The following is a 12539-nucleotide window of genomic DNA, read 5'->3' as shown; positions in this document are numbered from 1 at the left end:
TGTTGCTGCATACCATTCAGGCAGTGCTGTCTTTAAATGGCAAGCTCTTTGTATCGGATCCATCTTTGAGTCCAGCTATGCCCTTGCCTCAATTGACACACTATGACAGTAAGTTTCAGAAGATAACAGTAAAACAACATTTCTCCAACTCTCTGATCAGTCATGGTCTCCCTATTTGGTTCTGAGGTGCACAGGCAGACTTTGACTTTCTTTCTGATGACTTTTAATATTGGTCATATTTTATCTCCTCTTTAAATTATCCAGGCCCTGTCTGTCCATCTCTCAGGAGTTCATAGACCTCTAGTAATACTTCTCCCAGAGGTTTCCCCTTTAATCCCCATCTAGGGGAAGGAATGGGTCTTGCCACTGTCATTGTGTTATAGAAAAGCAGTTGCATTCAGACATCACTTATTTTTTCATGCAGCCTCCTGAATACGAGCACCACTAGCTAGAGGGGTGCCCGCAGACCTGGGTCTGGGTTCAAGAAATACTATCACTGTCCTCCAGCACCCTCTGTTCTTACAGCACTATGTTTCTGCTTAATGGCCCTGTCAGATGAGTTCGAGCATCCACTGTCAGTTCCTTTCCATGCCAAGGGAGTCCGTTGTCACAGAAGTCGAGATGATGTCAAGCACTGAATGGACTCTGTTCATAGGACTCTTTATCTCAGGGGCTCTTGATTTGCTGTAGTTTTGGGATGTCAGCAAGTGCACTTATTTCTTGGTCACTCTCAAACTGGAAACAAAGGTAGTCTGGAGCTGGCTGGCAGGTACCATTGTCAGCTGAGGAAGAGAAGACTACACTACTAACACTGTTGCTACTATAGCAACAGGACTGGGTAGGAGGAGGGGTGATAAAGCATTGTACACTTGAGTAGCACCTCTATTCCATTAGTTGAGCTTTCTGTGAGGTTTATATTAAGTCATGCAAATAATTGGCAGGGATATGAAATCCAAGAAACGCAATAGGAAAAGAAAGAGGGCAGAGTGTTGTCATAGTTTTGTCAGTAGCTACATCCAGTTTCCTCTCTGAGTCCACTTCACAATAAGTAGTTCATAATGTTACTGCCTCTAGCTGTGTAAATATCCGTGGATCGCCCTAGTACAGAGGATACCACAGCTTAGGTTAACTTACCTGATGGCTGCTTGGTTTGGCAGTACTAGGAGAAGTATCCTGGCAGGAGGGCAGTGAGCAAGATCCTGGGAGATGTGTTCCTTGACACAGGCCAGGTTTTGCACCAGCTGTATATCCTAGGTATGCGGTATTCAACGAAGATGGATCCTTGGCTGAACTGAAGGGATTTGAGGTGAAGCGACGAGGAGAGCTGCAGCTGGTGAAGATATTTCAGTCTTCTGTGTTTGAGGCCTTTCTGAAAGGCACCACACTGGAGGAGGTCTATGCTTCTGTAGCCAAGGTGGCTGATTACTGGTTGGATGTGCTGTACAGCAAGGTGAGTGTAGGGTTTGCAGGATATGCATTCCCTATGTGTCGGTGCTCCCAAGTTGGAGCTAGAGAAGAAATATCAAAGCTAGTCTGAGACTATGGGAAGAGTGGACTTTGTCTGCAGAGTGGTTGGTCCATTGTGCCTCTGATGGCTGTTTCCATCTAATTTCTGCCTCTCTGATTCTCTCGCACTGCTATTTAGGGCCTTTTAGTGCAAGGGCTCTTCCAGTGGCCTGTTTTTACAGCACTTTCTTCAGCTGTTACTGCTTAACTGTGGATAAGCATTGTCCTCCAGTCACCTCTTTTATAGAGGTAGTCTGGTGGCCCTCCTCCCCCAAGGACTTTCTCTAAAGCCATTCACTGAGGCAAGAGGATGGCAGAGCCACTTGACTGCTGAGTGTATTCTGAGGAGCCCAGAAAGATTAGCTTTAAAATAACTGGCAAGAGCAGAGACAAAGCCAGAAAACAAAGCCTCAGAAACTAGGGAGCAGGAGGGACCAGAAGCAGGAGAGTCTGCCCCACTTGCACGTTCCTTGGGAGCATTTGTACTTTGAAATGACTTTGTATGACAAACTCTTAGAGAGCCCACCTCTGTAGTACCAGGTGCACAACACAAACTATTGCATTCAGAACCCAGCCACAGCACAAATTCTGACACCAGCCTCACATTCATGATCTTTATATTCCACAGGTCATGTTGGCAACTGGACCAGACTTATTCACAAACCCCTCATAAAGACAGCCCTATCAATTGGCTTAGACGTTCCCTGTATCTAATAGCAGTGAGGTTTGATCATTAGGTTCCTAATAGTTTTTTTTTTTCCTTTCCCCCTTCTTTCAGGCTGCCAACATGCCTGACTCAGAGCTGTTTGAGCTGATCTCAGAGAACCGTTCCATGTCTCGCAAGCTGGAGGACTATGGAGAGCAGAAATCCACCTCCATCAGCACTGCCAAGCGTCTGGCAGAATTCTTGGGAGACCAGATGGTGAAGGATGCAGGGCTAAGCTGCCGGTTCATCATTTCTAAAAAACCTGAAGGGTCTCCAATCACAGAGAGGTAGATCTGTCTTGAGGGGCCAGGGCTTTTGGCAAGGTGTAAAGGGTGAATTGATGTGGCATGACCAAGTGATCACTTGTGTACTGGCTCAGTCCATAAATGAGACACTAGTGATGAGTAATGCTGTGCAACTGCCTGCTGTTTGGTGGCATAGCAGAGGGGTGAGAGGAGAAACCCAGAGAGGTGTCTGCAGGCTGGGAAGATGGGGTTCTGTGCTGCCAGTGATCTTGCTCCTGGTTCATGCTTCCCTCTCTTCTCCAGGGCCATCCCACTTGCCATCTTCCAAGCTGAGCCCAGTGTACGGAAACACTACCTCCGGAAGTGGCTGAAGAGCCCCTCACTGCAGGACTTCAACATCCGGGCAGTGAGTTGAACACCCCTATGAAGCAGCATAGCCTTTGGTTCTCCAGGGCTGACCCACAGCTCCTCCCTTCAGAGGCACTATGTGGGCAGCAGTTACTTGTTCTCACGAAGTAGAGTGCTGTGGAGAGTCTCTGGGGAAAATGCTTGTCCCTGCATTTCCCAGCGGAGCCCGAAGTGGCACCTTTCTGTTCCACTTCCTTCGCTATCTACTGCTGTTGTTCTGCCTCTTTCACAGATTCTGGACTGGGACTACTACATTGAGAGATTAGGCAGCACCATCCAGAAAATCATCACTATTCCTGCAGCACTGCAGCAGGTATGGGGGTGGGAAAGGACAGGAGGGGTTGCAGGGGGCTACAGGTCCATGGTGGTGGGAGGGAAGGCAGAGAGTATTGACTGTGGGGACTCTGCTTGTGATTTGGCGATGTCTCTCAGGTAAAGAACCCAGTCCCACGGGTCCGGCACCCCGACTGGCTGCACAAGAAACTCCTGGAGAAGAATGATGTGTACAAACAAAAAAAAATCAATGAGCTCTTCACTTCTGAAGGCAAGAGACAGGTAATAAGAGTGAGAGAAAGGAGCTGGCTGTGCTGATGCAGACATGGATGTCCCTTCCTGGTACTGTGGCCTCCGCACCCAAGTCTCCCTGCTGTTGTTTCTCTCAGGTCCTTGCTCACCAGCCCCAGGAGGGAATACCCAGCTCCCAGATTGGTGACATAGAGGATTTCGGGGCTGCCAAGACCTTTCAGCCATTGGTTCCGGTTGCAAATAAACGAAAGCGGGTTCCTATGGCAGAGGAAAGCCAACAGATGTCCCAGTACCCAGAACTCTCCCAGTCCTGGCGAGAGATCCTGGGCCCACCTCCTGCCATGGGCACTACTAAGGTAAGCAAAGCAGGCTGGTTAGGAGGAAGCCGGGAAACATCCTAGGAGCGTGATCATCTGCCCAGCCAGCTAGGGTATAGTATGTAGCAAGCTATGTGTCTATTGAAACCCTCTGTACTTCCACAATTCAAAGCTACAATGGGAAATATTCCTGGGAGTGGCCCACTAACAGAAAATGGGTCCAATGGCGGCTTCACAGCTATAACAGTAACGTGATCAGGAACTCGGGGTGGAAAGGGTTGGCTTTATGGTGCTTGACATTCATGTATGAGAAGTGTGTGCCGATTTCTGTGGCTCCTGCTCATGTGTTTTCTCTCTCTCTCTCTGGTCAGGAAGAGCAACTGGTCTGGCTGTGCTACCACAAGAAGAAATGGGAGCTGCAGGCTCGGCAGCGCCAGGAGCGTCGGAAGAAGCGGCGCCTGGAGGACGGTGGGGTGATGACAGGTGGAGGTGTGATCCGTGATACTCTCTCCAAAGGGCTGAGCAGCTACCTGCGCAGGACAGCACGTAGCATCCTGGACTTGCCTTGGCAGATTGTGCAGGTACCAGGCAGCAAGACAGGCCCACTCTTTGTCTGTCACAGAGGACAGCTCAGAGCCCTGTGCCTCAGGTTTGCAATATCTATGGTCAAACCCTGAACTTCAGAGACAGCTAACCTCAATCACACTTTAGTTTTACCTCCTGGGAGATCATGTGGGACTGCATAGCCTCAGGCTCAGAGGGGCTTTATATGGAAATGAGGTCCTCAAATGATTATGCTTGATTGCAAATCTAGGCCTTCTGTGTAGACTGTGTGGGGCAAGCCCTGCTCAGGCCCTGGGCAAGAGTATGTATTGAATCCTAGAGGTAGTCAATGCAAGCATGAAGAGGTTGGGGCGGCACAATCCAAACATTTTCTTAAAATCTTGTTACGCTCGATTGCCTCTACTATCTAAGACTAGCCCCTTGTTTTCACACTTCTCATCTTCCAGAAAGGTCTTGATTGGTTTAGGGTCACGTGCAGCCTTTGACTGAGTGTGTAACCATGAGCTTGAGATGGGACAGCTAATCCAGCGAGTCCAAATGGTTTGGCTCCAAAGTCAGGCTCCAGCTTGAATTTGCTGGCCGATGTTAGCCCAAGGCTGAGAGAGATGTGAGAGAGATGTGTTTGTTTAGACCTGTACCATCTACACTGTTCCCTTCAGAAGCACAATGCAATCTGCTACCTGCATAATACTCAGAGCTGTCTTCATTCATGCTCTTTCCTCTGACAGGAGAACTTTCTCCATGGTACCTGTGGGACAATAGCAGGACATGGAGACGCCAGAGCTGAGAGCAATGAATCTTTGGGTCCACTGCTGTTTTTGTGGTCCCCAGTTCCTTCTTTTGGGAGCAAGGCCATAGGTAGTACAGTCTTTCAAGATCCAAGAAGTGCTCCATGGCCTGTACGTAAGAGCTAAGAATGGGTTGCATCTCTCCACTAAAGTTAACTTAAATCCCTCTGTGCTACAGATTGCTGAGACCAGCCAGCCTGGCCTGTTCAGGCTGTGGGCAGTGATCGGAAGTGACCTGCACTGCATCAAGCTGAGCATCCCAAGGGTGTTCTATGTCAATCAGCGCATTGCAAAATCAGAGGAGGGAGCTGTCTACAGGAAGGTGGGGGTCATGTTTCCAGCCCTGCTGCTTCTACAAGGGGAAAAACCCAGCTGGATTTGTATAAGGCACTTTGGCCACTGCGGACAGATATTATGGATAGTCTGCTTCACAGGGTCTCACTGTCCAGCCCTGCATCTTAATCCAGTCCCTTGTCCCTGCTGCTAATCCTAGCCTGACCAGAAAGGAGGCTGACAGTTACTGGAATTTGCAATATGGACAAAGTATAAATCCCCCTAATTGCCTTAGGAATGACCAGCAATTGCTGGTCACTGAATGACCCAGGATTGCCTCCTGGGTCAGCATGATTCTGGGAGCATAGGGCTGGCTGAAACTACAACTCCTTGCAGCCCTGTGAGATTCCCCCGCTCCTGAGAGGAGTGCAGCCTGAAGCAAGGTGCCCTGCTAAGTTTGTCTGTTTCCTTGGCAGGTGAACAGGATTTTGCCCCGCTCAAACATAATTTACAATCTCTACGAATACTCAGTCCCTGAAGACATGTACCAAGAGCACATCAATGAAATCAATGCAGACCTGTCTGCTCCGGACATTGAGGGAGTGTATGAGACTCAGGTAACCCTTCTGGGTGCTAATTTTCCCTCCTCATTCTTTAAGGAGTGCTGAGTGGTAGCTGACTAGTCTGAGTACCAATGACACAGGAAGAGGCACTGAAGCTCAGAATTAAACAACTTGGTAAGACAGAGAAATGGAAGAACCTCCGCAGTAGTTTTCTCAGGAATATGCCCAGTTTCATATGAGCAGAGATACAGAATATCAGTGCTTGTTTGGCTTAAAACACATTAAGGAAAGAGGTTTAGGTTTATTTGGAATTAGAAAGCTCTGGGAAAGAAGACACTTGAGCAGGAAGTGTGGGCTTCATCTAAACCAAAGGACAACCGTTCCCCTAGCAATTAAACTACAAAGGTATGGGAGTGTTTGTTTGTTTGTTTGTTTTAAGAGTAAAGAGGGGGGGAAACCCCAACATATGGCATAGTTTAGGCCAGGGTGCCCCATCTTCTAAAGTACAGTTATAAAAGCTCTGTATTCCAGAAAGAAGAATAGAATACAACTTTTTAAGTACAGAAGGAGCAAAGAACAACCTAAACAATGTTCTAGTTCAGTATTACACATACAAAAACAGTGACACCAAGACTAAATGTACTAGTGCTTCTAATGCTAAAAGTCCGAAATGAAGATGGGCATGCTTGCTTTTAATGAAGATACTGATTTGTTAAGCAGCTCAAAACTTGGTGGCAGGAGTATAACTCAGAAGACATTGTAGTATCAGGACCCAACTTATATGGAAGTGGCAGAGTAAGTTGCACCATTTTAAGCGTGGAGCTGTACATTAAAGAAAATAAAGTCAAGTGAATTTGCTACTAAAATGCACCATAGAATTATAGATTGAAAATCTTTGCCTAAGTAGGAAAAGCTTAGTATGTGCACTGATGCAGTTAACTGCAAAATGCTTTGTGAGATCCAAGTGGCTGCAAGGGCTAAAAGAGCATGTTAATTTTGGGAGACTTCAGCTAAATTGGTATAGTCTTAGAAGTATTACAATGGAATGCAGAGAAACCTCTTTTAGCCAGCATAAGTTTCTGCTTTAAGAACATTTGGTCAAAGGACCCACAAGACAAGAATAGTTCTTGATTTAGTTTTGAGCAATGCCCAAATTTGTTTCAAATTACTCTGCAAAATCAACCATCATGTGTGCAAATTCATCATCTCTCTAGCAGATCCTCCAGGAGCAAACCCCAGTTCTCTCCATTATCATATAATGTTTAACAAGTGGAACTACATAAAAAAGCTAGCTTAGAGGATATTAAAATTAGCAACTAAGGTAAAACAAGGCAAATGGTGACATTTTAAAGATGCTGTATTAGGATAAATGTAGAAATAAGCAGGATGATTAAGTGATTGGAGCATCTGTCATATGAGGAGAGCCTGAGAGAGCTGGGATTGTTTAGCCTCGGAGGGAGAAGGCTCAGGGAGGATCTTAGCAGTGTGCATAACTGATGAGAGGGGGGTACTAAAGAAAACAGAGACAGACTCTTCTCAGTGGGGCCAGTGACAAGAGGCAATCGGCACAGGTTGAAACAGCCATTTAATCATAAGAACAAATTGGGAAAGGGTGATCAAAGACAAGAACAGGTTGCCCAGAGAGGTTGTGTAGTCTTCATCATTGGAGATATTCAAAACCTAAGTGGGCTCTGAGCAGCTTGCTCCAGTTGTTCAGGGAACTAGGAAGGAATACAAATTCTGCAAGTGAAACTTACCAGATGGGGTAAGGAAGATTGAGGAGCAACTTGCTAAAGGCATAAGATGTTCTGTTTCTGATGTATTTTAAAAGTACTATTGTTCAAAGGTTTCGCCGAGACTGCTGGTCAAGGGAAAAAAAAACACTATAAGAAGAGTTATAGAGACTCTGGGTTAGTGGGTTTACTGTGGAAGAGTTCGTGCAACCTGTCTTTACAGGGCACAGATAAGACGAACTATCCAAGGTTGAACTGTCAGTAGAAGAAGTTTGAGTGTAGTAAATACAGTGCCAAGTAGGCAGTCACCACAACTAGATGGTAGTCATCAAAGTGTAGTGCACATGAAGGGAGAAGGGAGCTTTAACTACAGCTATAGCACAGAGCCTTGATTTAGCTATGACTATGCAGAAAGAAAATCCTGGGGGCCTTTGGGAGATGTACCTGGGAGTTTACTCTTCAGTGGCAGTTAGAGAAAGTAAAGGGAACGATAGGAGTTCTTAGAAAAAGAAGAGAGAATATTCTGGTTTGTAAAAATCTGCAGTACAATTCTGAGCACCATCTCCAAAAGAATATAACAGAATTAACATTGAGGGATGGAGCAGCTTCCTTGCAAAGGTGGGCCTTAACATAGAAACACTTTGGTTTGCTAGAGAGAGAGCTGAAAATGGAATATACTATCTATAGTATATAGATCGATAAAAACAAAACTGGCATGTGGGGAGGGTAATTAGGTAATGAAGATTCATTATCCCTTACAGTGTAGGGACTAGGTCTCACTAAGTCATTCAGGAGCAGGCTTCTCATTAAACTGTGGGATTTATTGCTACATGATTGATAAAACAGTTTGGATGAATCTGAAGAATTTTCCACTGTGACGATTATCTGATGGTTCACATGAAACTATTGTCTCAAGGGTGTGCCAAACCACTGGTTACAGAGCTCCAAGACTGCCCAAATATCATTACAAATACCCTCCTATCTAAGCATATGCTACTCCCTTTGGTGATAGGATTTTGGGCTAGTGTCCTGGACACGTGTTCTGTTTTTTTGTTGTTGTTGTTGTTTTTCATGCTTGTTCTTATGTTCTGTATCCCTTGAATTGCAGCACCTGCAAGAGTGTTAATGCCAAATGCATGCCTTAAGCATCTCAATGTATCCAGCTTGTGTTTCTAGGCCAGGCTGTTCTAGGTCTGAAACCACTGAGGGAAGTTTCACATAGAGATGTTTGATAGAGGCTTTTATCAGTGTCTCCGTCGCTGCAGGTGCCATTACTGCTCCGAGCCCTGATCCACCTGGGTTGCGTGTGCATGGTCAGCAGGCAGCTTGTCAGACACCTCACGGGGCGAGAAGCTGAAACCTTTGACATTGAGCACCTAGAGATGCGCTCACTAGCCCAGTTTACTTACCTGGAGCCAGGTAAGGCACCCTAAGAGAAGGCTTGTCAGCATGCCTAAGACCAAATACCTTGAGGGATACCATTGATGCTGCATGTTTGCTCTGTGTCCCTAGGAAGTATTCGCCACATCTACCTCTACCACAGCTCCCAAGGCAGCAAGGCGCTCTTCGGCCTTTTCATACCCTCTCAGCGCAAAGCTGCAGTGTTTGTGCTGGACACGGTAAGAGTAGGGCTTAAAGGTTTGGGAGGGACCATAAGAGGATCAGGCAGCAGTTTGAAGCTGAGGGATTTCTTTGCACAGACACAGATCTCTGTAGTGCTCTGCAGCACAGATTCTCAGAAGGTTTTGGTGCGTACCAAGCAGGTCTTTTCCTCGACTCACACATGTGAAGCATAGTGATGTGTAGAGGGAAGAGCTTCCTTGGAATTTGCAGTCTGGGGGCCTGTCTCTTTTCAGCCCTGTCACCTCTGATCAGGTCTGTGTTTGGTACAGGTGCGCAGCAACCAGATGCCAAACCTCACCAACATGTACTCGTCAGAGCGCAGTGCTCTACTGGAAAAGTTGAGTGAAGAACTACTGCCTCCAGACAAGCACATCTTTGAAGTGCGTGCTGAGACCGACCTCAAGACAGTTTACAGAGCCATCCAGCGGCTGCTGCTGGGCTACAAGGTATGAGCTGAGGGCATGAGGAAAGTCCCCACTGGGACCTTGTGAGCACAGGCATACGGGAGGGGAAAAACATTGTGTGGAAGGCATTGGTTTAGCAATTCAAACAGCATCTGCACATAGGTATTTGCACGTAGCTACTGGCCCAAAGTTGGATGTTGGAAAATGAATGTCGCCTGAGGGCTCTGGCTTGCCTGGGGTGAGCTTGCATAGTGCAATGCAAGCAGTGAGGCTAGATCATATCTCCACACCTCAGCTCTCAATCGTGGAGCTGGTTATTCAGTGGTAGTTGCTTCAAGAGTCCCAGAGTATGCTGTCCCTACTGTGTAGAGCACTGGGAACCACTACAGGGATGGGGCATATGACCACTCATTCACACTACTGGTTTCCTGCTGAGTGGAGATGCTGGCTGGAGGGATACACCAGGACACGTCCTCTTCTCCTTTGTGCAGGATGAGCGTCGGGGCCCCACACTTATCGCTGTGCAGTCTAACTGGGACCTGAAACGACTGGCGAGTGGGATTCCCATCATTGAGGAGTTCCCCTTGGTCCCTGTCCGAGTAATAGATGACATCAGCTATTCAGTTCTGGACTGGCAGCGCCATGCAGCCCGCCGCATGATCCGCCACTACCTGAATTTGGACACATGCCTATCCCAGGCTTTTGAGATGAGCAGGTGCCTGGAGCGCCCATGTTCCCCTAGGGAGGTTGTTGTGTTCCTAGTTGGGTGGGAAAGGGAGACTGCAGGAGCCTGAGGCCAAGATGAGGCCAGGTGCTGTGACCTTCCGTGTTTTTGCCCTTGTTGGGACAAGCAAATATGATGCTGACACAGCTCTTCTATTGATGTATTTACCCCTGATGACTGTACCTCTTTCCTTCCCTCAGATATTACCACATCCCCATTGGGAATCTCCCTGATGACATTTCCACCTTTGGTTCTGACCTTTTTTTTTCCCGTCACCTCCGTCGCCACAACCATTTGCTGTGGCTCTCACCCACAGCCCGCCCAGACCTGGGGGGTAAGGAGGCTGATGACAACCGTCTAGTCATGGAGTTTGATGAGAGAGCCTCAGTGGAGATAAATAACCCTGGCTGCTACTCCACAGGTAGGAACGCGCTGAGTGGGAGCAAACCCAAGTGCTCTTCCATGAGCACAGGAGAGGGATGGATGCAGTGGCAGAAGAGTATCTGAGCAGCTCTGCACTGACCACAGTTGCTGACAGCTTCAGCAGTTCAGGAATGATCTGGACAGGATGCATGCAATGGGCATCTCCTGTATGCAATAGGAAAATGTGTGCAAGTGTCTAAACACAGGTTCTTTCCCAGTTCATGGTGTCTTATAGCAGCACTCAGAAGAGCACCTGTGATATGAAGATGAAATGGCTCAAGGATAGAATAGTTCAAACCATCACCCCTTGTGTCCTTAGGATGAGTCTTTCTAAGAGGCAAAACAAGCTGACTGATAGTTCTTCTGAGCACCTCTGCTGCAGTTTACAGAAAAACCGGGTGGCCCCTGGAGGGGTGGATAATAGGTCAAAGTTTTGTTGAAAGGCACTATACTGTTTAGCGGTGCAGTGAATGCAGCACCCATACATAGCATCACTGCCATACTGGTGAGGTCTGGCTATGTGCAAAGTGTCCTTCGAAGCCTTTAAAACCAAGTGTGTGGCAGTCAGGATCAGCAGAGTTTCCCACACTGCTGCAGTACTGCATAGGCTTTCACCATTTCCTAAGGTAAATATCTTAGTGTTGCGCACCCAGTAGATGCAACACCTCCTATAAATAGCCCTTATAACTTGTGAAAAATACTTCTGGTCAGTGAGTGCATTCATCATACTTGGGGTGGGGATGGTGTCCTTGGTGGCTCTCTGCCCTGCTTGCCTGTTGACAGGTTGTATTTGTTCTTAGTATGTCTGGAGCTGGATATCCAGAGCCTGGCTGTAAACACAGTGTTGCAGTCCCATCATGTCAATGACATGGAAGGAGGTTCCAGTGTAAGCATCAGTTTTGATGTGATCCAGCAGGCATCTCTAGAAGACATGGTGACAGGGAACCAAGCTGCCAACATTCCAGCCAGCTATGACGAGACTGCCCTCTGCTCCAACACTTTCAGGTATGGCTATAGGGGTCAGCATGAGATGGAACATCTGTTCTCTGTCCTGGTTGGTCCCCTCAGGGTCCTGCCTCTCCTTCCCTGCTGGCTGGCTGGCTTTAGCCTCTCCAGATTCTTGTCAGCAGTGTGGCTTGTGGTGTCCCTTAAAGCATCTATTCAGCTCTTGAGGTCAGGACAGGCAGTTGGCTTGGCAGAAGGAGGGGGGCTATCCCCTGCTTTGTATGTTGGTATCTCCTCCATTAGACTTGAGGATCAGATCTACCTGGTGGCTCAGCCAGCCTAGATATGAGGGGATGCTTGTGAAGAATTTGCCCTGTCCTGTATCTCCTTTCTTCACATCCACAAGGTCATAGAGGCACATGTTTACCCTGTGGCTTATGTGCTATGGGCTCATGCATCTCTGCTTTGGCAGAGTTCCCACTTCCTCTAGCATCATCTGAAAACATGTCACTGTGTGGATGTAGGAAGGGCTCGTCTGCCTGGTGTGATGCTCGTCTCTGCTCCCTGGCAGGATTCTGAAGAGCATGGTGGTGAGCTGGGTGAAGGAGATCACACACTATCACAACATCTATGCAGACAACCAGGTTATTCATTTTTACCGCTGGCTCCGCTCTCCTTCCTCACTGCTGTACGACCCAGCATTGCACCGCACTCTGCACAACATGATGAAGAAGCTTTTCTTGCAGTAAGTGAGAATGGAGTTTGCCAGGCACTGTGGGTGGAGTGAACAGA

The 12539-nt window shown here is 47.4% G+C and overlaps 1 protein-coding gene and 1 pseudogene across 3 annotated transcripts in view; one reads left to right on the top strand and one right to left on the bottom strand.

The window, feature by feature from the left end:
- LOC138061448 (P2X purinoceptor 2-like) overlaps positions 1-12539 on the bottom strand; it is a 38457-nt pseudogene that overhangs the window by 10389 nt on the left and 15529 nt on the right.
- The window catches only part of POLE (DNA polymerase epsilon, catalytic subunit), a 32831-nt gene that overhangs the window by 15739 nt on the left and 4553 nt on the right, over positions 1-12539 (top strand). For all 3 annotated transcript variants that reach the window (XR_011135219.1, XM_068911896.1, XM_068911897.1), the window contains exons 25-40: positions 1255-1450; positions 2285-2499; positions 2761-2863; positions 3098-3178; positions 3298-3420; positions 3528-3746; positions 4079-4288; positions 5238-5381; positions 5809-5949; positions 8894-9047; positions 9141-9247; positions 9521-9697; positions 10147-10370; positions 10580-10800; positions 11603-11807; positions 12319-12492. Coding sequence is in view for 2 of the 3 variants with exons in the window: in XM_068911896.1 (XP_068767997.1) it covers positions 1255-1450; positions 2285-2499; positions 2761-2863; positions 3098-3178; positions 3298-3420; positions 3528-3746; positions 4079-4288; positions 5238-5381; positions 5809-5949; positions 8894-9047; positions 9141-9247; positions 9521-9697; positions 10147-10370; positions 10580-10800; positions 11603-11807; positions 12319-12492 (2694 nt within the window). In the remaining variant the exon portion in view is untranslated. The remainder of the gene's footprint in view (positions 1-1254; positions 1451-2284; positions 2500-2760; positions 2864-3097; positions 3179-3297; positions 3421-3527; positions 3747-4078; positions 4289-5237; positions 5382-5808; positions 5950-8893; positions 9048-9140; positions 9248-9520; positions 9698-10146; positions 10371-10579; positions 10801-11602; positions 11808-12318; positions 12493-12539) is intronic.

Source organism: Struthio camelus, chromosome 17 (genome assembly GCF_040807025.1).
Source record: "Struthio camelus isolate bStrCam1 chromosome 17, bStrCam1.hap1, whole genome shotgun sequence".
Classification (NCBI taxonomy): domain Eukaryota; kingdom Metazoa; phylum Chordata; class Aves; order Struthioniformes; family Struthionidae; genus Struthio; species Struthio camelus.
The sequence above is the reverse complement of the archived record's forward strand: the minus strand, read 5'-3'. Positions and strand labels throughout refer to the sequence as shown.